The sequence below is a fragment of the Hyperolius riggenbachi genome, chromosome 2 (genome assembly GCF_040937935.1).
Source record: "Hyperolius riggenbachi isolate aHypRig1 chromosome 2, aHypRig1.pri, whole genome shotgun sequence".
NCBI classification, from domain to species: Eukaryota; Metazoa; Chordata; class Amphibia; order Anura; family Hyperoliidae; genus Hyperolius; species Hyperolius riggenbachi.
Window position 1 is genome coordinate 512764861 of NC_090647.1, and position 24676 is coordinate 512789536.

Below are 24676 nucleotides of genomic sequence, written 5' to 3' on the forward strand. Positions count from 1 at the left end.
GTGTGTTTATTTACTTTTAACTCTTAAAGGAAATGGGTAAGGGGTACAAGTACCTCTATACTCATTTCTCCTGGGAGGGGGGGTGGGCATCTGGGGGACCCCTTTTTAAAGGGGACTCCCAGATTCCACCATGAACCTCCCCCCCAGGAAATCGCGGCCTCCACCTCCACCGCCCATCGGAGGTGGAGAAGAGCCCCTTGTCCTTGGATTGGACAAGGGCTCGGAGGGGGAGGGGAAAGCTTGGCTGCCCCTCCCCTTCCGAGACCCCCCCCAATCCATGGACCATGCGGGCTGGCATAGTCAGGGTGCGGAGCCCCACGCGGCCGGTGCTCCGCATTCTGGCTATCCCAGCCTGCATGGGGGACAAGGGGTTAAAGAGGTCTGGGAGGGGGGACCCCACGTCGTTTTTTTTTTTATATTTCCCACACTCAGAACGAAGTAAGTAAAACTCTTCCCACTTGGGGGAATCTATGAAAATAATACACTATTGTTACCTGTGCAAAAAAAACTGACATTTTCCGAATTTAAAAGACATTTTCGCCCTTGAAACTTAAAAATCGATTTTCTCAAAAACTATAAGGTCTTTTTGAAAAAAAAAATTTTCCTCTTATTCCCACTGATCTCCTTAATATACCCTAGGAATTTGGTGTTCCTAAACTTTAAGCAGGCTTTGCTATTAACCGTTAAAGTCGGCGGGTTTTTAAATGTTTACATTTTTACTTTGAAACTTTAACATCGATTTTCTCAAAAACTATAAGGTCTTTTTGAAAAAATTTTTTTTCCTCTTATTCCTCCTGATCTCCTTAATATATTCTCCAAATTTGAGGCTCTTAGCATTTAAGGGGACTTTGCTATTAACCCTTAAAGTCGGCGGCTTTTTTATATTATACGGAGCGTTACGGTTTAACGCGAAATTACGGTAGCGTTTAATGCGAAATTACGGCATGAACCCACTGTAATGCGAAAATTACGCTTACGTGAAATTTCGCGAAATCCTTCTTCATTACGATTATGTACTTACGGCCATAATCGTAATTACACTAATTACGCGAAATTTTGCGAAATCGTAATTAGGTCATTACGCTCATCTCACCGTGTTGTTATGCACATATGCATCCCACCGATACCGCAACAATCTATAAAGATTGACGTCCATGCAATCGTGTGCCCAGCGGTACCACTCGTATTACTCAGCAATGCACTGCAGCCTCTGCATCGTCGCACTGCGGCTACTGTGGCATGTCTCATGGAGATGAATGGCCGCTGTGGCAGGGGGAGTAATGGGGGAGGGAGATGCAACACTACAATAGGAAATGGGTCAAACTAAAATCTGGATTGGCTGTGGCAGGTATAGCCAGGTACCATAACAATGGGTCTGATGCACTATTCAGCAGTAAAGCTGCACTAATACTAATGCTACAAGAACACCACCTGTAAACCCATTAACGGCAAACACATTACCGGGTTAATGCGTGCGCTGCTATGGTAACACGTGTTAAAGCAGACCTGAACTCAGAACTTCCTCTTTGCTCTAAAAGATAAGCAACAGCATTATAACCTTTAAAGAAAAAACATTTCTTTGTTACAGCTAATAACAAAAACTGGCAATAAATCTGCAGTGTGTCTACTTCCTGCTTTCATGGAAGCAGACATATAGCTGCTCTTCTGTGACAGTCAGCTGACAAGGCTGGGAGATTAGATTACAACTTGTGATTAGTCACAGATGAGGGGGAATTAGACAGGCTAAACCCTCTAAATACATGCAAGGTGCATTTCTCTACATTTCATATGTCCTGTGCAAGAGTTCAGGTCCACTTTAATCCGTGTGCATGGCGTTAATGAGTTACCGGCAGACAGTGCTGGTGTGGCCCAGTGTAACTTGCTTTTCTGCTTGAAAATTGTTCATCTATCTCCTCTAAGAAAAAAAATCCTGCAGTGGGTTGTGAACCCCTTTTCCTTGCACAGCTCGCTCTAGGCAGCAGCTCCCCTCTCATGTGTATCCCTGACATGCATCCCTGATTGGTCACCTACCCGTGTTTCCCCGAAAATTAGACAGTCTTATATTAATTTTTGCACCAAAAGATGTGCTAGGGCTTATTTTCAGGGGAAGTGATATTTCTAAGAACACACAAGTTCCTGTGCTGTGCATCCTCCTGCCTTCCCCACTGTGCCGCCTCTTCCTCTGCTGGATCCACCTCTTGTGTGCCCGTGACCACCTTTTACATTAAAGCCTGGTACACACCATGCAATTTCCCATCAGATAGATGGGTCGAATAGATCATTTCCGATAGGTCCGATATGATTTCCGATCGTTTTTATGATCGATTTGCATAGAAGTGATCGGATCTGTCGAAAATGATCTATCGACCCATCTATCTGATGGTAAATTGCATGGTGTGTACCGGGCTTAAGTGTCCTCTTGGTGTCCCCTTCTGTACCCATCTCCTCCTCTATCCCCTGCCCTCCTGTGTCCTGTATCCCCCTATGCCCCCCTGTCCTCTGCTGTATCTTTCTCTGTGCCCCACATCCTATTGGTATCCCCTGTGTCCTCCACTTGCTCCCACCTCCATGGCCACACTCCATGGCCACACTGTCCTCCGATGTTCCCAGGCATCTCTTCTTTCCCCCCGCCCCATGCTGCTGCGTCCCCGAGCTTCAGCCTATGGGGCAGAAGTATAGCAACTTTTGTTTCTCTTGGAGCGAATGGTCTCGCAGGCTGGACCATGGCTCTATTATTGGGCCAATCACTGCACTCGCTGAGTAGAAGCGAGTGCAGTGATTGGCCCAATGACGGAGCCATGGTTCTGCACGTGACTTTTTCCCCTTACTACCACTAGGTCTTATTTTCAGGGTAGGGCTTATATTTTGAACATGCTCAAAATCCCTGCTAGGGCTTACTTTCGGGGGATGTCTTAATTTTGGGTTAACAGGGTATACGGCCTCTGCAGAAATCCAGCCCTACTTGCACCAAGCTCAACACCACTGTGAGCCACAAGACTATTCCTAACACCAAACACAAACACAGCCATAAATCTTCATGAAACCTCCTGCAGCTCCCGAATGCCAATCACAAAAATCAGTTCAGTTGGTTCGGCAGTAAAACAAGCTAATATAGTGAGCCTGGTGGTGTCATATGTACAGAAAGGTAATTACATTTCCTCTTTTCTGCCAGTAACTAGTTTTCAGAAGTAGGGTTTTTTTTATCAAGCTGTTCAATGAAATCAAGGCATTTATTAGATTTGTCCTTGAGGCTCCTAATGTCATTCTAAAACGCAGGACCTTTCCAAAGGCGGCAAGCTGTAGGTGAAGCAGAAAGAGGCTTCATTTACATGTATACAGCGACTTCTTGGCAGCGGAGACTCGCGGCGCTCTGCAGCTTGATGGCTTGTACATGTACGCAGCCAGCTATGAAATGCAAAGCCTCAACCGGGAGGCTAATGCTGCATATTAAATAACAAGAACAACTTGGGTCTGTATCATTGTTACTGCTGTAAGGTGAGATAGGACAGAGGCAACTCTTTATCGCTACTTACTGAAACAGGATTCACAGGTTCTCTTCAGCGTATACCTATCCTGAATGTGCGTTAAGGGTGAGCGAAATGGCAGTTTTGCGAGATTTTCGTGGAACTTTTGATGAGGCCGCGAGAATCTCACAAATCAGTTTTGTGAAACTGGCTTCATTCAATTAGAAACATGATTGTAGAGAAGAAAAAACGAGTCTATTTACAATCGTTTTACTTCTATTACCAAGGACGGCCCTGAATCATGTGATTCAGGCGGTAAAATTTGGGGGGGGGGGGCGTCTGGACAAACGGTTTGGGCCACCTGGCACCAGCCTCTTCTCCACTCTCCCGCCCGCCATCCTGGCACACACACTACCCTCCTCATGCAAGCATCCCCGAATCCGTGTCCTCATTTGACCGCTGGCACCTGCAGCCCTTCCCTATGACATCATAAGCAGGTGAGGTGTCGATATATGCCTCTTATCAAGGCATGCTATGGTAAAAGCCCATAAGTCAGAAGGGAAGGTTTGGCAAGCATTCAACCAGACTGGCCAATCACAGTTGCCCGCTGCTCCTTTTGCTAACTAGTGCTGATGGTCTCGCGGCGGGACCATGGGCAGTCATTGAGTCAATCACTGCACTAAATCAGTAGCAGTGACATCTGATAGGCCTTAGGCCTCTTGCACACTGCATGCATTTCAGATTCCGATTCCGCTTTTTAATCTGTTTTTACATCCGATTCCGATTCAGATTTTTAATCTTAACTGCATGCTGCGTTTTTTGATCCGTTTTTCTGTTGAATGTATTCAAGGAAAATCGGAAACGGAATCGGAATCGGAATCGGAAAACGGATTTGCAGTGTGCAGGGAGCCTTAGTCTTGCCTTCCCGATTGGCCCAGCACCCCGTCTGATTGGCCACGTGCAAAAGCTTCCCCTCTGACAAGCCGTGGTGATCTCTCACCGGTCTCTCACCGGTGATGGTGTTTATATGTGGGGTATATATGATAATACATATATATATAGTAATGGTCATGTATAGGAGCACTCATGGAGAAGCATGTGATTAGTTTGGTCAGGTGATGGAGCATGTGATAAGTTCGGTCAGGTGATGGAGCATGTGATCAGTTCGGTCAGGTGATGGAGTATGTGATCAGTTTGGTCAGGTGATGGAGCATGTGATCAATTCGGTCAGGTGAAGAAACATGTGATCACTTTGGTCAGGTGATTGAGCATGTGACCAGTTTGGTCAGGTGATGGAGCATGTGACCAGTTTGGTCAGGTGATGGAGCATGTGATCAGTTTGGTTAGGTGATGGAGCATGTGATCAATCTAGTCAGGTGATGGAGCATGTGATAGGTTTGGTCAGGTGATGGAGCATGTGATCAGTTTGGTTAGGTGATGGAGCATGTGATCAATCTAGTCAGGTGATGGAGCATGTGATCGGTTTGGTCAGGTGATGGAGCATGTGATCAGTTTGGTTAGGTGATGGAGCATGTGATCAATCTGGTCAGGTGATGGAGCATGCGGTCGGTTTGGTCAGGTGATAGATATGTAAGTCTCTGATTTGCCAGTCATAATCATGTGCTAGAGCAGGATGTGAGCACGACAAATGAGAGCTTGGCAAATCTGTCAGCTGACCAAACTAATCACATGCTTCTCCATGAATTCTCCTCCTAGAAATGACCAGGGCTGGATTTCTGGAAAGGCCACAACCTTGGGCGGCTGCAGCCCAAGGCAGCACCTGGACATGAAACAATGGTTGCTGCATATGAAAGAGGAGACTGAAAATGGGGAGCAGCACATGAAAAATGGAAACGGATGCCCAAGGAAGCTGTTCATGAAAGGGAGAGTCTGTTGCACATGGATGTACAGTACATGGATGATACACATGGAATGGGAGGGGCACTGCTGCACATGGAAGGGGAACCACAACATACTTGGCCTAGGGGCACCAAAAGTATAAATCCGGCCTTGGTGATGACCTTCATTACTTTGAGTCCACATGCTGAGAACCTAGGCGCTAGATTGTAAGCTCATAAAGGCAGGACCTAGGGCAGGAGGGCTCACCCTCCTGTGTTTTGTATTTTCTGCAATAGTCTATCCTAAACATCTACTTGCATTTTATTTTTATGGTTTTTTTTAAAGACACTATGTATATAGTTCTTTACCTGTGTTTTTGCGTATGACTACTGTATAGACATGAACTGATGTATATTGATACCCAATATCATCTGTTGTGCTGATAATGCTTGCTACTAAGTTTAAAGATAACACACATTAGATGAAACTTGGCCAAGGCGGTCAGTAACGACCGCCTCTGCCAAGAATCCTGTGTATGCAGGAGCCTCCAACCCCTCTCAGGCTGCTATAGCCGACTGACAGCCAAGTGTATTCTTCTCATCACTTCCCACCCACAGTGTGATGTCCGCTCCGCCCCCGCATAAGAACAGAACATGTTGTTAGCCTGTAGGCTAATGACGTGCCTGTCAGCCTCAGTCCAACTACAGTATGTTGCCCAAGAGTTCTAGTCTTGATCCCCAACCAGCGACATGACTTGTACATGTATGTACGGGATACACAGATACTCACAGGAATTGGATGGTGTTGGCATCTAAATAGGTCTCTATGCCAGATCAAATAAAGAGCTGCAGGCGATAGAAGGACAGCAGAATCTGGGTCTAATCGGGGGATATTTGGGAGGCATGCTGCTGTTACTGGCAGTATGTTAGAGAAAAAGCTGACCTGTTATGCAAGACAAAAGTGCTAACCAGGACCACAAACAAGCTCTCATTTCATGCTGCCTACTCTAATGCGCGCCGCTACTTCTCTACACAGCTGCTGCCACATACCACATCCTGTAGGGGGAGGCTGACAATGGGACTTGCCTCTAGGTCATTTTCCTGGTGAACAAATAAAACACAAACAATGACCTATTTGTCATTTGCTGTTAAAGGTGAAAACAAAACAGAGGAAATACATAAAAAGTCAAAGTTTAGAACGTAAGGACTTTTGTAGTATCTAAAGAATATATACATATTTTAAAGTGAACCCGAGGTGAGTGATATGGAGGCTGCCATATGTATTTGCTTTCAAACAATACTAGTTACCTGGCAGACCTACTGATCTATTTGGCTGCAGTAGTGCCTGAATTTAACCAGAAACAAGTATGCAGCTAATCTTGTCATTTCTGACAGTAATGTCAGAGACACCTGATCTGCTGCATGCTTGTTCAGGGTCTAATGCTACGTACACACTTGCGATAACTATCGTTTGCAAGGAACGATAGTTACCAGACGAACGATATTGGAAAGATTGGAATGCAACGATGGGATGCAGCGATCATCATACACATTTTAACGATCGTTCTCGCAGGAAAGAACGATCAGAAGGAAATGTTGCGTACATATTTATATAAAATTAAAAAAAAACAACATGATGGAGTTACAATAGATACAAATATATGATTGTTAACTTGAACACAAAGTTTAATTGAAATGAGCAATGTAACAATCTTTACGGCCGCGCTACAAAGGAAGTACTGAAGCTGGGCAGAATTCAACGCTTGTAACGATCGTTCTCGGCCGATGTCTGTACACACTATAGTTTTGTAACGATTGTCGGTAGATACGATCTGTCAGATTGGATATTTCCATCTTCCCGATGTCGTTCTTTTGTCGCTCGTGTTAATGATCGTTGGGTAAAGTTTTTTCCCCGATTGTCGGCGGAACGATCGTTAATTAGCTGTTTCAAACGACCATAGTCGCCAGTGTGTACGTAGCATTAGGCTAAAAGTATTAGAGGCAGAGGGTCAGCAGGGAAGCCAGGCAACTAGTGTTGGATAAAAGGAAATAAATATGGCAGCCTCCATATCCCTCTCACTTCTGGTTCACTTGTATGCCAGTCAGTAGTCAGTACAGAAGTTTCTGACAGTGCTGACAAAATCATACCCGTGTATACATTTATCCTTTTTGTTGTCTGTCTTAAAGGATACCTGAAGTGACATGGGGGCATATGCACTAAACAGAGGTAAAGTTGCCATGTGCAGAGATTACACTGACAAGTTAGTGTGCGTTGTGCAGTTAGTGTGACCCGCATTACCTGGGTAACCTGAGCATTGCTAGTGTAAAAAGCATTACGCTACTGCATAGCATGAGTTACTCCAGCAATGCTTGCGTTACCTAGGTAATGTGGGTTGCTCTAATCGTACAACACACTACCCTGTTAGCATAACTAATGGTGAAATTGCCATGTGCTCTCTGTGCATGGCTACGTTACTGAATGTTTGTGAATAGGCCCCATGGGGGATGATTCATGAAACATTGGTAATACTGCAGTGTATACATTGCACACAGCAATATTACCTTCACTACCGCATGCAGCAACGTGAGTTACGCCAGTAGCGTTGCTACGGAAACCCACATTACTAACAGGTGTTATTGTTACTAACGCACATTACCATAGCAACGATTGTGCTACTGGCACTTCTAAGTCACAGTGCTGCATGTAGAAGTGAAGGTAATATTGCCGTGTGCTCTGTGTGCACCATATAATTTAAATGAATGGGGAAGAAATGCTAATGTGCAAAAAATTCAACAAATACAGCTTTTCCAACTAAGCCAGAATTGGATCCTGCTGGTGGACACGCTGTACCGAGATTTCCTTATACCTGCCGGCATCCTTGTGAACAGCAAAATACAATTGATTCAACAATCATATGGAGGTGCGTATATTGGAAATAGGCCTTATAGCTGAGTTATTATTATTATTTAGTATTTATATAGCGCCACCATCTTACGCAGAGCCGTACAGAGAATATAGTCTTGTCACTCAGGGCCCGTTTCCACTTGAGCGGAAAACGCAGCGAATCCGCAGAGTTTCCCCGCAGGCGAATAGTGCGGGGAAACTCTGCCATAGGGTGCAATGGTAACGCCGGGCGAATCGCTACCGCTAGCGATTCGGCCGGTTTTTCCATCCAAATCGGCGCAGGAGGCTGCGGATCCCATGATTCGTCTGCTTTCCCCGCAGACCCGTCTCGCGTCTCGCAGACGTGCGCCGCTCAAGTGGAATCGCGCCCTAACTGTCCCTCAGAGGGGCTCACAATGTAATCCGTACCATAGTTGTATGTCTATGTATGTATCGTGTAGTGCATTTTATTGTAGTCTAGAGTCAATTTAGGGGAAGCCAATTAACTTATCTGTATGTTTTGTGGATGTGGGAGGAAACCGGAGTGCCCGGAGGAAACCCACCCAGGCATGGGGAGAGCATACAAACTCCATGCAGATGATGACCTGGCTGGGATATGAGCCGGGAAGCCAGCGCTGCAAGGAGAGAGCACTAACCACTACGCTACCGTGCTACCCGAAAGTAATTAAGTAAGTTCAAAAGTAAGTAAGGTGAAATAATTCTTGAGATAAGTTTTGTGAATTGACCCCCGGGTGACATGGGTGGTTTGAGTGACCGAGAGGGAAGCTCTGCTACTCACTTTCATTTTCATCAGATTTAAGCAGCACAAAGAGGAACTTTACTAAATATGTTACAGATTAAAATCAGTGGTGTAGCAATAGGGGGTGTAGAGGTTTTAACCGCACCAGGGCCCTTGGGTCAGATGGGCCCCGTAGGGCCCTCCCTCAACCACAGGATTAGCTCTTTATTGGTCCTGTGTTGGTAATAATCACTTCGATAGATGTTTTTATTAATAGTAATTATTAATAAACTGTTCCCCACCTCCTTCTTGCACCTCTGACACTGTGGTTGTCCTTGGCAGGTTTTGGTGCGCCGTATCAATTGTTATGTATAGAATGCTTTGGGGGGGGCCCAATGTAAAACGTGCACTTGGATCCAAAACGTTTTAGCTGCGCCACTGATTAAAATGACTTATATTTTAAAATATTCATTTATAAATGATGTAGTCAGTGTTTGCCAATGGTAACTTTCCTCTCCCTGATTTGAAAATTATCACAGGTGGCGACATCTTTACTGCTGGCAAGGTCACTGTGTAAAGTTGTTGTTTTTTTTTTTCCCTGTTGACTTTGTATGTACTGAAGAGAGCAGACACAACACCTGGTTTCCCAAAGTGCTCTGGGGCAGAAAGTTGCATAACTAATCAGCCTAGGCTAAACTTTGATTGGAGGGCGGGGCTACAACCCAATAGACAGCAATATATAGATATATAGGAAGTGTTTCTGATGCTGAAACCTGGATATGTAAAATTGGGTATACTGAATAATGTATTACATTCTCATTGTGGTGTCTCTTTAACATTCCTGGGTTCGGGCTATGCCGCACAGGAGGCTATCTCAGCCCCTGGTGGGGCGATTTGCACCATTCAAAGTGCTGTGCGCGCAGCTAGCACTTTGCTAGCCGCGCGCACAGCTTGATCGCCGACGCTCTGCGGCGATCGCCCGCACGCAGCGGCCCCCAATGAGTTCCAGGCAGCGCTATGGGCTGGATCGGAGGCGTCTGACGTCAGGACGTCGACTGACGTCCATGACGTCATTCCGATCGTCGCCATGGCGACAGGAGAAGCCAAACAAGGGAACGCGTTATATACGTGTTCCCCTGTTTGCAATTGATGCCGGCGACGATCGCACTAGAGGGATGCATGCCCCCTCTAGTGGTGTTTCATGTAGCTACCACTCTGGTAGCTTTACATGAAACCAAAAAATTTAAAAAAAAAATGGATTTCTGCCTATTTGGCAGCAAAAATTAACCGCCAGGAGGGTTAAGGAGCCTAATTGTGAGGCTAGGTGCACACATAGCAGAAACGCTAGCGCTTTTGCCGCTAATGGAAGTCTATGGGCCGCAGTAAAAAATGCATATCAAAAACGCATATGCGTTTTTGATGCGTGCGTTTTCAAAAATGCTGGTTTTGTTGCATAATCTTCAAAAACGCAGCAAAAACGCACATAATGAAGGTCAATGGAAACGCGATGTGTATGTGTTGTTCATGCGTTTTTCTATGCATTTTTGGAAAAAAAATGTTTTATAATATATATTTCTGCTTCCTGTTGTCTTCCTAGTGATTTGCATAAACCACAAAAGAAAAACACATGAAAAACGCATACAAAATGCATTTGTGAACTGCAAACGCAAATAAAATGCACGCAAAAAGCGCTTGTAAAACGCATCTGTGGTAAAAAACGCAAACGCACCAAAAACGCACACAACATTAACATAAAACATGACATAAAACGCAGCCTTCCATGTGTTATGTGTGCACCTAGCCTGAAGGTGGAGATCCGCTCAACAATACAGAAATAACAGCACTTTTCAAATCTTTGTACTACTGTCATAAAAATGGTGATCAGTTGAAAAGATGGCGCCTTCTCAGCAGGATTGCCACTTTTATCAGACCTTCAGAAATCCTATGAAAGCTATGTACACACAGCAACACTTAGGGCCCTTTTACACTTGCAGGTAATTTACACCTGAATGTGGCAAAATGGTTTTGCTCGGGTAATTGTACTGTGATTAGCGCAGTAAAAATCAATGTACACTCTCGCGATTCAGAGCAATCGCAATCAACGCTTTTATAAGCACTGCATCGCAATCGCTCCAGAATCACGAGAAAATGCTGCAGGCAACACGTTTTGTGATTGCCGTTAATCGCGAAATGCCTGTAATCGGCGGCAATCGCGGCAGTAAGATCACTACCATAAGGTAACAACTGCGCTAGCGCTTTAAAAAGCACTGGCGCATCGGCGATTAGAAGGAATCACCATAACTGTACTTCAAATGAACTAGTGACTTGCAGCTACAGAGGAATGTGAACAGGGACGCCATATTGTTATTGCATTGTTTGATGTATTATCAGGGGCGTTTCTAGGGTCCTTGGAGATCGGGGGCACCTGTGGGCACCAGGCGGGCAAAAAATGGGCGTGGCCATGAGGTGAGTGGGCGTGGCCATGGGTGGGGCCAAATGTACATGAACTTAGTAGCGGTGCAAGCTACAGATAACGGGCCTGCCCATCGAAATATTGGATGGAGCCCCCTGTCCTTTATTTAGATAATTTACAATCAGTATAGGCATAGATCAAAGATGTATACGCACATACAATTTTGATTGGTCAATCACTGACCCCCAATTTTACCACCCCCGTGCAGTAAGTGGGCCAACAGACAATGAATTTTATGAACAGAGCTAAAATTGGCTAATCAAAATTGTATGTGTGTACCAGGCTTTACAGCTAATACTGTACATACTGAAAGTAGCAGGGATCAGCATACAATACAGCTGGTTTACAATCAGTAAAGGCACAGAGTAACATCTTACACTGTACACACTGGAGGTAAATCAGCACACAGTGCAGGCACTAGAGAACAGCGTATACTGTACATACTGTAGGCAGCAGAATTCAGCACACTGCAGCTAGCGTGCCAAAAATATGAGGATCACGTTGTGCGGCGTGCTTATCGCGCTGCACCGAAATATGAGTGGGCCATGGACCAGAATATAGGTGTGGTAACGGGTGGAGACAAATTTACATGAACCTAGCAATGGTGGGACATTAGATTATGACAGTGGTGGCGAACCTTTTGGAGGCCGAGTGCCCAAACTGCAACCCAAAAGTCACTTATCTATCGCAAAGTGGCAACAGCAATTTAAACTAAATACTGTACAAACGTTTTAACTCATACATGAACATTATGGAAAATCCAAGTTGAAAATAAACTGTGAAGATAAACAATTTCATCCATCCTACTCCTGAAAAATGTATTCAATTTTTTAGAACCTCCCAGTTTTATTATCTGTATTAAAAAGCTAAAAAGGTAAGTTTAATGCTATTGTCTCATATGAAAAGGATTCAGCTTTTCCCATAGTCTCGCAGTTAGCAATCATGTGACCCCCAACAAGACAAATTCAGCAATCATGAGGCCCCCAACAAGACCAATTCAGCAATCATGAGGCCTCCAACAAATCATGAGGCCCCCAACAAGACAAATTCAGCAATCATGAGGCCCCCAACAAATCATGAGGCCCCCAACACGACAAATTCAGCAATCTTGAGGCCCCCAACAAATCATAAGGCTCCCAACAAGACAAATTCAGCAGTCATGAGGCACATAAATAGACAGCATTTCACATAAATAGGCAGAATGCCCCCTTAATATGGTAGCCCCCAAGTTAGGTAGTGAGTGACAGGGACCCCCAGGTTAGCTAGTGAGTGACAGGCGCCTCCAGTTAGGTAGTGAGTGACAGGGACCCCGATAGTGAGTGACAGGGAGCCCCTTTAGGTAGTGAGTGAGTGCCAGGGAGCCCCTTTAGGTAGTGAGTGAGTGCCAGGGAGCCCCTTTAGGGAGTGAGTGAGTGCCAGGGAGCCCCTTTAGGCAGTGAGTGAGTGCCAGGGAGCCCCTTTAGGGAGTGGGTGAGTGCCAGGGAGCCCCTTTAGGTAGTGAGTGAGTTACAGGGAGCCCCTTTAGGTAGTGAGTGAGTGACAGGGAGCCCCTTTAGGCAGTGAGTGAGTGCCAGGGAGCCCCTTTAGGCAGTGAGTGAGTGCCAGGGAGCCCCTTTAGGCAGTGAGTGAGTGCCAAGGAGCCCCTTTAGGCAGTGAGTGAGTGCCAGGGAGCCCCTTTAGACAGTGAGTGAGTGCCAGGGAGCCCCTTTAGGCAGTGAGTAAGTGCCAGGGAGCCCCTTTAGGGAGTGAGTGAGTGCCAGGGAGCCCCTTTAGGAAGTGAGTGAGTGACAGGGAGCCCCTTTAGGGAGTGAGTGCCAGTTAGCCCCTTTAGGCAGTGAGTGAGTGCCAGGGAGCCCCTTTAGGCAGTGAGTGAGTGCCAGGGAGCCCCTTTAGGCAGTGAGTGCCAGGGAGCCCCTTTAGGGAGTGAGTGAGTGAGTGAGTGCCAGGGAGCCCCTTTAGGAAGTGAGTGAGTGACAGGGAGCCCCTTTAGGGAGAGAGTGAGTGCCAGGGAGCCCCTTTAGGGAGTGAGTGAGTGACAGGGAGCCCCTTTAGGGAGTGAGTGAGTGCCAGGGAGCCCCTTTAGGAAGTGAGCGAGTGACAGGGAGGCCCTTTAGGTAGTGAGTGAGTGACAGGGAGGCCCCTTTAGGGAGTGAGTGACAGGGAGCCCCTTTAGGGAGTGAGTGAGTGATTGAGTGACAGGGAGGCCCCCCTCTAGCCACCGCCACCGCTACCCCCCCCCCCCCCGTACCTCGCAGCAGACCTCAGGATCAGCGGCGACCCGACCAGTACCAGCGGGCGCCGGTCGCACCCGCTCGATATGAGGAAGTGATGTCACTTCCGCATATCAGTGCGGGCGCTGGGTCCTAGCGCCCGCACGATTGGTCGCTGGCTCGCCGCCTGATCCTGAGGTCTGAGTGACGCGGCGGCGGCGGCTGGAGGGAGCCGCTGAGATCCGTGGCACCCCAGGACAGATTGGGGGCACGTGCCACCCCAAAATAGGGCTAGCGACGGGAGCTGGGAAAAAAGGGCGCAGGCCGCTAGTGGACAAAAAGGGCGCCGCCATTCACTCCCATAATAAATAGCGTTTAATGGGCGCCGAGTAGGAAAAAAGGGCGCCGGAGCTAAATAAAGTTTACAAACGGCGTCAGGAGCTAAATAAAGTTTACAAACGGCGCCCGGAGATGTTTAATGATTTATAACTGAACTTGTGGTGATTTACGTTTATAAAATGCACCCGTGCCGAATAACGTTTATGAAAATTCTAAACATATTTATCTTATTTAAATAATTAAAACATTATTTAAAGTTTTATCCCTTACTGTTTGTAAAACATTATTATTCACAAAATAAAGCGATCAGTACGTAACGTAAATTGCAAAATATTTTTTGCATGCACAATTAGTAAAACATTATTATCCACATAATAAAGGGGGTCTTAGGTTTAGGCACCAACAGGGGGGGTCTTAGGTTTAGGCACCAATAGGGGGGTCTAGGGGTTAGGGGTAGGTACAGGGAGGGGTACTTAGGCAACAACAGGGGGGGGTCTTAGGTTTAGGCACCAATAGGGGGGTCTTAGGTTTAGGCACCAATAGGGGGGTCTTAGGTTTAGGCACCAACAGGGGGGTCTTAGGTTTAGGCACCAACAGGGGGGTCTTAGGTTTAGGCACCAACAGGGGGGTCTAGGGGTTAGGGGTAGGTACAGGGAGGGTTACTTAGGCACCAACAGGGGGGGTCTTAGGTTTAGGCACCAACAGGGGGGTCTTAGGTTTAGGCACCAACAGGGGGGTCTTAGGTTTAGGCACCAACAGGGGGGTCTTAGGTTTAGGCACCAACAGGGGGGTCTTAGGTTTAGGCACCAACAGGGGGTCTTAGGTTTAGGCACCAACAGGGGGGTCTTAGGTTTAGGCACCAACAGGGGGGTCTTAGGTTTAGGCACTAACAGGGGAGTCTAGGGGTTAGGGATAGGTACAGGGAGGGTTCTGTGTAAGAGTAGGCTTAGGTATAGTTTTAGTAAAATTTTAGTAATAATTACTAATGTATTACAACGCTTATTACGAACGTAGTTATATTTATATCATCTTATAAACAATATTTTCAGATTTTATTATAAGAACAAACCATAAATGAAGGTTATTCACAATAATATACAATTATAACAATTAAACATATATTATTGTTTTTTTTATAAACGTAATTATAAGTTTAACTTTTGAAACAGGGAAGATTAACGTTTTCACAATTTCCGATTTCATAAACATTATTTAATGATTTATAATTTTGTTAAACATTATTTGTAAACGAAATATAGCACACTATTTTTATAAACCCTATTAATGATTAGGTAATTATTATTTAGAGTTTACACCCCGCGCCCTTTTTGTCCAGGCGCCCTTTTTGTACGTACGCCTAGCGACGCCCCTGTGTATTATACTGTGTATGCTGAACATTTCTTTAGCAAGTATGGATTGCCACAACAGTCAGAATGTCATTCCAGAGCTGTGGAAGGTGCCATTTGGTGTCAGTGAACCCAGAACGGGACCCTTTTAGGGCTCGTTCATACTAATGGGCGTTTTCTGCATTTTTTCAAGCGAAGGCGTTTTTCAAAATCGCCCTAAAAACTCTTGTGCAATGATTCCATATGAGAGAGTTCACATCTGAGCGGTTCTTTTCCAATCCGCTAATCAAAGCGTTGCCTGTACCATTTTTGAGGCGATTTTGCCTCAATGAGAGGTATAGGGAAATCGCAAAACACTCACAAAATCGCTTTGTGCAGTGATTGCGTTCGCGTTATTGAGAATAAATGCATTGTATTTATTCTTTTCCGGGTCAAAGAGTTCACTTCCTGACTTTTGTCAGGGAGTGAATTAAAAAAATCACTCTGAAAAAGCATTTGGAAAAGCACTTTAACAAAACGCAGCGTGCAGTGCAGCATCGGAAGGTGCTAAAAGAAAAATCGCACACAAAATGCTTGTATTTGTGATTTCAATTTTAGAAGTGAACAAGGCCTAAGAGTACTTTTAAGACAACAGTCCCAGGATGTAATTACAATAATTGCATTTGGTAATAGGTTATTGGATTTGAGCCTGGTTATACTGAAACCTGCACAATCTCATTTCTGCAGGGGTAAATACACATCAGCTAGACTGTGTCAGGCTGTGCATTCAGATCTGCAACCTATTTTTAATCTGGCAATAACGGTCCACTAAGGCTGCTTTCACAGTGGGACGTTACAGGCGCAGGTTAGAGCAGCCTGTAACACAGCCCAACTCATAGTAATGAAAAATCAATGGGCTGTTCACAGTGCCCACGTTGCGTTACAGTGTAATGCTGCACGTTCAATGAAAGTGCAGCATGCTGTGCGTTATACACGGTTTTAGCCGCGTTAGACTGTTTGCACATGCTCAGTAATGTTGTTTTTTTGTTTTTTTCAGTGCAGGCGAGGAGGAGGGGAGAGTCCGCTACTGTGCATAGCCACATGGCTAATTAATATTCACTGCACTGCAGTGTTTACTTCCTGGAACGGCCGCTTATTGGCTGGCGGGACCACGTGATGCGGAGTGTTCCAATCACGTGGTCTCCACAGTCTTTTGACGCATGCGCTGTTTTCGCTCTATCACTATCGAACGAAAATGGCGCACCAAGAGCCGCATAACGCGGCTCTATGTAGCGTCCACCTTTAGCACCGCCATGCGTTGCGTTAGGGGAACGTTATGCGACCTTAACGTCCCCTGCAACACAACGTCCAAGTGTGAAAGAGCCCTGAAAGGATCATTTGTGTTCGCTGTACAGAAATGCTGACTGGTGCTCTTCCATGCAGTGTGTTCTGTGCCGTGGAGAGGGGAGGGGGAAGGACGGGCAGAAGACGCCCCACTGTGGGGGACAATATAGTAACATGGCTCAATAAAGATGGATCGCTAATAACAAAGTCAATTAGATTTTCACCTGATGTCATTGCTGCTCAACCTCCCTGGAGGTAAACCATGAGTCACGCTCAGGGGTGGAAAAAAGAAGCCAGTAGCGGTAATCCCGAGCCTGAGTCGGGGTAGCCACCGGGAGATATGCAGAGACAGTGCAGCGCAGAGGGTGTTTCTAACTCACCTCCCCCGGAGTCCAGACACTGGCAGCCATTCTTCTTCCGGTCCTCAGAGGCTCTGGATCCCTGCGATGAGAGCACAACGACAGACAGTAGAATGCCACCCGGAGGACGGAGGGAGAATTGCAGCGCTGGATCACAGGGAGGTGAGTAAATGCTGCGCCGCTGCAGATCTCACTGCAGTATGATTTTTTTTTTCCTGCTTTTAAGGTTTAAAAGCAAGTGAAGAAAATGGCACCTCTTTTACACCCTAAAATCCGAAAATGATCATATCGGCAGGGAGTTTAAAGAGGAACTGTAGTTAAAATAACATAATGAACACAATTGCTTTGCTTATTATTTACAGTAATAACCACTTCACCACTGAGGGGTTTTACCCCTTGAGCACCAGAGCAATTTTCACCTTTCAGCGCTCCTTCCATTCATTCGTCTATAACTTTATCATTACTTATCACAATGAAATGAACTATATCTTGTTTTTTCCGCCACCAATTAGGCTTTCTTTAGGTGGGACATTATGCCAAGAATTATTTTATTCTAAATGTGTTTTAATGGGAAAATAGGAAAAATGTGGTAAAAAATTAATTATTTTTCAGTTTCCGGCCATTATAGTTTTTAAATAATGCATGCTACTGTAATTAAAACCCATGAAATGTATTTGCCCTTTTGTCCCGGTTATAAAACCGTTTAAATTATGTCCCTATCACAATGTTTGGCGCCAATATTTTATTTGGAAATAAAGGTGCATTTTTTTTCAGTTTTGTGTCCATCCCTAATTACAAGCCCATAGTTTATAAAGTAACAGTGTTATACCCTCTTGACATAAATATTTAAAAAGTTCAGTCCCTAAGATAACTATTTATGTATTTTTTTAATTGTAAATTTTTTATTTTTTTTTTAATTACAAAAAAAAAAAAAAATGGGGAGTGTGGGAGGTAATGAGTTAATTTTTTGTGTAACACTAATTTATTTCTATGTAAAAAATGCTTAGGGTGTAGTTTTACTATTTGGCCACAAGATGGCAACAGTAACTTTTTGTTTAATGCGACCTCCAAGCGTCCTTCCGGATGCTTGGAGGAAGTACAAGGAGGCTGGCAACGTGGTTTTTTTTTCACAATGATCGCGCTGACCATCGGAGAGCAGCGGATCATTGCGGGGCTTAGATTAACGAACGGGAATGGATTTTCCCGTTCATTGATCTCCGGGCGAGCGGGTGGCGGCGTGTTTACTAGCGGCGGGCGGCGTGTTTACGAGCGGTAGTGCGGAAAGTACGGATTTCTCCGTCCCTGGGGGTTAAAGGATGGAAAAAGGGACGGAGAAATTCGTACGGGCGGGGGTAAAGTGGTTAATTTATCGATTATTTAGTCATTTTTTACCCATTATAAAAACTTTCATCTCCCTGATTTACATTCTTAAATGTATCATTGGTGGTGACATCTTTGTAGCTAGATGATCTGTATGGAATGTCCGTTACTGAGAGTTCTATGCACAGAGCCAATAAAAAGATGCAAATACATGCACCTGTCCCTGCAGAACCAAAGCCAGCAACAGCTGAAACAGGCAGCCATATATAGGAGAGAGACCTCAGTCGCACACAATCAGAGATTGTGTGACCAGCAGGGGGCATGTATTTGCATCTTTTTATTGACTGACTGGCTGTCTGTGGACCCATATAAAAGGCAAGTGCTGTCTTGGAGCAATTCTTGTGTTTTTGAATTCAATTTTGTGGCAGTTATGGGTGGTGCACCCAGTTAGGCTATATCCACACTTGTGCCATGCAGAACGGATCCGTTTTTGTAAAAAAAATAATCTTTTTCTCTCTGTTTTGAGAGACAATTGCTATTTGGCAGGGAAGTTTCCAGTCCGTGGAAACATCCCCAGCCCTTGCCGTGGGGTCCCCCTTCCCCCCTCCCCCTCCAGTTAGTTTCAATCATTTAAAAATAGTTTAAAATCAATATAATGTAGCAGGCGGCGGAAATTACTTCCTTGCGCTCCACCGCTCGCTGCGTCACTTCCTGTAATGTCGTTCAATGAACATCAGAGGACGGCATTACAGGAAGTGACGTGGCAGCGGTGGGACGCAAGGAAATAAGTTCCCCACTCGCCGCCTGCTACATTATATTGATTTTAAACTAATTTTAAATGATTTTGGAGGGGTAGCTGGGATGGGGTCCCCTCTCCCCGCCGACCGCTGCCACCCCTGTCTTGCCTGCTTTCACCCTCCAGCATGGCGGCGCCCTTCTTATGTACCCCCGTGTGTTTTGCCTTCAGCAATTGCCCAGTACCTATGGAAGCACCGGCCATGTTGCTTAGAAACAGATCCTAGGATTATGATAGATTATTATAGACAATGGATGGTCAATAAGATGAATAAATTAGCATCTCATTAGCCAATCTCCATTACAGACCCTATAATGAGCCTGTCTCATGGCAACAGAGTCAGTTTCTTCCTGGTTTTGACGTGGCCTGTACACTTTAATTACACATGGTTATTTGCATATTCCCGCCTGACATAAGCGGCAGGTGCATTAGAGATCCTCTAAGTGGTGAAATATCCTCATCTGACAATAAAATATACTTCTTCATTCTTCCTTAATAGTAAAAAAAAAAAAAAAATAGGTCGCCATTGTCATTAGCATAACACGCTAATTATCCTGTGGCAGAATATTTTACATTTCTTCACATATGACCCTGATGATTGCCGGGAGTCGTTGGCGGTGCAATGTATCGATTCATGGTGTAATTACAATGAACTGCAGGGACATGGCCTAATAAAGATTTCTTTATTTTACATTTGATTACTCACAGTTCCAGTTTATTTCCTATCTTTCCACAGCTCTTTTTTTTTTTTTTTACTGCTACTCATTAAAAGTCTTGCCGTAAGTGCGGCTCAGTTAAAAATAAACTGTCAAACGCTTCTATTTAATTGCTTAGATGGTTGTTCATTATTTCAGAGCATCCACAGTTTGTTCCTTTTTCACGACTGTTTGTATTTCAGTGGTGATTTTCATTTTTTTTACAGAGCAGAACGACACTTATGGAAAATGGTTTGAGGATTTTCATGGTTCGAGGACGGTTTCTTCTTCATAATAGCAAGCTAAAGAAGGATTGTGAACTTAACTGTGTCCATGAGCAAAGAAGTCTCACGTACTGTATATAGATGCAGGGCCACCAACAGGGTATTACGAGGAGGGGGGGGATCTGGTGTGTGGGGCTCGAGTGTGTCTGGGGCCTGGCGAACAACCCCATATATACACAGCTTCTTTCTCTTTTTTTTTTCCTCCCCGCCTCCCCCTGTAGCAATTGAGTTGTTGGGATGGAAGGAGGTGGGACAGAGAGCAGGGCCCTTTTCCAATTTGATGTGCCAACACCACCACCGCTCTGCCTCCCCCTACGCTCGCATGTACTGTAGTCCCATAGAAATTGCTATGAGACTACAAGCATCTGCAGACATATTTTTCTCATAGTTTAATGCCCTATCATAATTATAGTCATAGTTTAATGTCCTATCATATTATTATTATTATTATGTATTTAGATAGCACAGACATCGTGTTTCTTTTCTTTCTTTTTTTTTTTGGAGGGGGGGGGGGAGGGAACAGAGGGGAGTGAGGGGGCCCAGTAAGTCTGCCCTGTATGTATGTAATAATGTATCATTGGTTGTATTCTGACTCTCATGCAGTGAGTTGCTGCATTTTCTGCCCTTTTCCATTTTTGGTATTCAGATTAGATATGGGGAGCGGTAAGTAAAAAAGGGTACCATTTGCTGCTAGGAGGATTGCATTGAAGCCATCATTTATAGACAAGAACCTCTTGTTGAGTATGAAAACTATGTTTGTGTCCTGGTCGCCAATTACTGACAGCTTTAATGTAACCCTCCTAGCAGCAGATGGAGCTGCTAAATATGGTAAGTATGAAAACCCAGTATTACATCATTCTAACAAATCTTTGCTTCTCCCCAATTAATCTAAAGCTACGTGCACAAACTATTCAAAAGTTAGTGTGTGTATGCCGACCACAATGCATGCCAGGAGATGTATTCTGTGGATGTGAGTACAGAGATGCTCTCGCATCTACAGACGACATCTCCCAACATGCATTGCAGCGCAACACTTAGTGGAAAGTTGAAAATCTGGCATAGTTGTGGTTGGTCAGCGGAGAAGACAGCGCATCCCATAAGGGCTGGGGGCCAGAGGAGCAGCACTCTGTAGGTAAGTAGCTCAACCCCAATCACCCCCCTTCCCCCCCCCCCCCCCCCACACACACACTGGCACACTCCATTATGAACCTCCCTTTGGGGAGGTTCATTTAAAAAAATATATATATTGCCAAGTGCTCAATTCCTTTTAATGCACCTCTTTCTACCCTAACCCTCTTCATACTCATCAACAAGGGTCCTACTCAGTTTTAGGGCTTAGTCACTGGATAGTTACTGTCCACCAAGCTACCCGTAGCCACTTTGCTACTTCTAAACTCTTGCTCTATTGTTGACCCATCCTAGTAATGTAAATCATGTCAGTGACAAGCTTGTAGTAAAACCAGTATTGCAAGTACATTGATTTAAAGGTCAGAGCCTCAATTTGAAATTAATTTAAGTGCACTTACATATAAGTACCACACTTTAAGAATTAGCTGTTTATTCAAGGTAAAATTAAATCATTTAGTGCACATTCAGATAATAAGGATGAGCAAAGCACTGAATGCACAATATTGATTACTATTCACTCACCACAGAAAAGGATCGTCCTAGTGATTCACTCTTCACGGACATACAAGAAGGGCTCATCGCTCTGGGGATTTTGCTCTTGGTGGCTTCTTGGATGTTCTGTACTGGCTCATAGAGATTGTCCATAGACCCTTCCTGAAAATAGAAATGCCATGAGTACTCCTAAAAATACAAAACTTTATTTTTGAATACAATTCTTCCTTCTGGCTTCCACTAACATCATTAAGGCCCTTTTTCCACGGCAAGTTGAGCTGTGTGCTCAGCAAGCAGTTGCCAGGCAGTAGTGAGCAATTACCAGGCAGCACTCTGCCTGTGACACTGACTATTTATGTGATATGCTGCATTTCTTGGGGTATTTTTTTGTGTTAATGGAGAGGGGGCTTCATCCAACATTTTGCTTGGCAGGCCTACTTAGTCCACTGTTAAGTTAGTGTAAATTTGGCTCCACCCAAGACCACACCCTTATTCTGCTACGTGACCACACCCATTTTTTGGCTGGAGTGCCCAAAAGTGCCCCGGATCTCTAAGGATTCTAGCAACGCCCCTGGTACTCTCAAAGTATTTTCTGGTTTGCTGGTGGTTTAAAGAGAACCTGTACTGAGTAAAAATATTTAAAATATACACATGAGGTAACTTCAAATGAACATTACATAGTTACCTTGCCATCAGTCCCTCTCAGAAGCTCGCCATTTTCTTCTGATAATAATCCCTTCCAGTTCTGACAATATTTTGTCAGATCTGAAATATATCAGTTGCTGTCAGTAAAATATCAGTTGCTGTCAGTTATAGCTGAGAGGAAAACTGATGTACCAGGTAAATGTCCATGTTTCCCTATGGCTCAAGTGGGCAATGTTACAGTTTAACTGTGTGCTGACCAGAAAGCTGTTATGGAGTAATGCCCATTTTCAAAATGGAGGATGAAAAATTCCCTTGATCACAGTGAACAAACAGGATGCGGGACAGGAGAAAGACACTGAGGAGTAGACTACATGGAAGCTAAGTATGACTTGTGTATGCTTATTTTGACTTTTAATTTTCAGTTCAGGTTTTCTTTAAAGGCCATTTTATTGGTATGGCGTGAAAATATAATCTAGGATATCCTCATAGCTACCTCTGCTTAGCAAATTTGTGTGTGTGTGAGCACTACTTGCAAACAGGTAAATGCTGTATGGCTTCTAAGACCCTATCAAGGAGCAGCTTGGGCCAGAAGTTCCAAAAACTACAGGTTCATAATGAGCTTCCCATCCCTGGCTGGTGGCTGCTTGTTCTGAATCCCTGGAGGATCAGCTGGAATTACTCTGATGGCTCATACACACGGGTTACAACTGTCGCCGTAACCATGTGATACGCGCGTGTTGCAGCGACAGGTCCCCCGTGTGTATGACGCGGCGCCACGAACCGTCGCCAGTCCTAGCTGTCGCCAGGTGGTTGACGTGGCCAATCGCCGGCAACAGCTGTCACCGCCACTTCGCCGTAACTGTCGCTAGTCTGCCACAAGTACTGCGTGTGTATGCGGACTAGCGACAGCAACCCATAGACGGAGCCTCCGGCGGGGGGGGGGGTTGGGGAGGAACCTTCGGTGACAGCTTCCGCTGCATCTCTGTCCCTCTGTGCGCCGTGTGTACGGCTGCTGCACAGAGGGACCTGCTTTTTTTTTGGTCACTTGTGACTTTTGTGCCTCGTGTGTACGAGGCTTGAGAATCTCAGCTGTTTGCAGAGCTGGGCTGCTGGGGGAACTCCAGTCATCCTACAATTGCATGGAAGATACTCCAAACTGCAGGACCGGAGCTACCATAGGAAAAAATGGGCAATTGCCCCAGGGCCCCAGAGCCTGTAGGGGCCCCCAAGGTGTCCCTCCCCATCTTAACTGTTGCTCCCCAGGGACTCTGCAGAGTCTGTTAAGTTGGGAGGTGATTGAGGGAGGGTCAGCAGCCAGCTCAGGGGCCCAGGAGGGAAATTTGGCTGCAACAAAGGGCCTCTAAAGACGCTTTTTGGTCGGGGTGTCTGTTGGGGGGCCCTCAGACTAATTTTGCCCTAGGGCCCAATTGTTACTTGAACCGGCCCTGCCAAACTGGAAGATTCCAGTGTCTGCGCCTGGCAACCACTTTACAGTGTAAGTCCTGCGGCCTGCCGGTAGTCTAGATGGTGGAGTGTCATCCTGTCATGTTTCTGCTTGATGCCTCAGATATGCGGGAGGGATACTTGAGTCAATGTGAGCCTCTCTGCTGAGGAAACTGTAAAAGGGGACTGGTAAATGCCATCCAGTGTAATGAGTCTGTCATGGGGCCTTAGGACAGTCATACTGGTCCGTTGAGAGTTTCAAGGCGATTGAGGTCTGCCTTTAGAGACGGTATGAAATATTAATGAATATCAAAGTTCTACAGAAAACCGTTTCATGTTTTATCATGCTAATACAAATGGCTGGTACAAGGCTGGGGTCAGGTGACCATGCTACAAGCCAAGCCAAGAACACACAACATATTTCAGTGATTATGTGCTATATGGGACAGTGTGGGGAAGTGACTTGTATGCAATATATGTAAAGTCTGCATACAGAGGCTAGAAGTCCAAGTAGAATGTAGAGGTGTCAGGAAATCAGCAATAATTCCATAAATATTTGCAGCAATGGAGTGGCTTAGTTATTTCAATTTTTTATATACAGTATATAATACAAACCACACTGGTCCTTTCTAATCTGGTTCATTTTCCTTCATATTAACATTTTAAAATAAGAAATACCGTATATCTATTTACAGGGGCACTACAGCGAAAAACTGTAAAATTTAAAATATGTGCAAACATATACAAATAAGAAGTACATTTTTTTCCAGAGTAAAATGAGCCATAAATGACTTTTCTCCTATGTTGCTGTCACTTACAGTAGGTAGTAGAAATCTAACAGAAGTGACAGGTTTTGGACTAGTCCATCTCTTCATAGGGGATTCTCAGCAAGGCGTTT

At 45.0% G+C, this 24676-nt stretch overlaps 1 protein-coding gene across 7 annotated transcripts in view; it reads right to left on the reverse strand.

Annotated features, from left to right (window-relative positions):
- SAMSN1 (SAM domain, SH3 domain and nuclear localization signals 1) overlaps positions 1 to 24676 on the reverse strand; it is a 204674-nt gene that overhangs the window by 97268 nt on the left and 82730 nt on the right. For 5 of the 7 annotated variants that reach the window (XM_068270527.1, XM_068270526.1, XM_068270530.1 and 2 more), the window contains 2 exons: positions 21721 to 21852; positions 6353 to 6403 (listed from right to left, as the gene is read on the reverse strand). In XM_068270527.1, the coding sequence (XP_068126628.1) occupies positions 6353 to 6403; positions 21721 to 21852 (183 nt within the window). Of the gene's footprint in view, positions 1 to 6352; positions 6404 to 16996; positions 17015 to 21720; positions 21853 to 24676 lie in introns of those variants that run through there. The other 2 variants (XM_068270532.1, XM_068270528.1) reach the window with 2 other exon arrangements.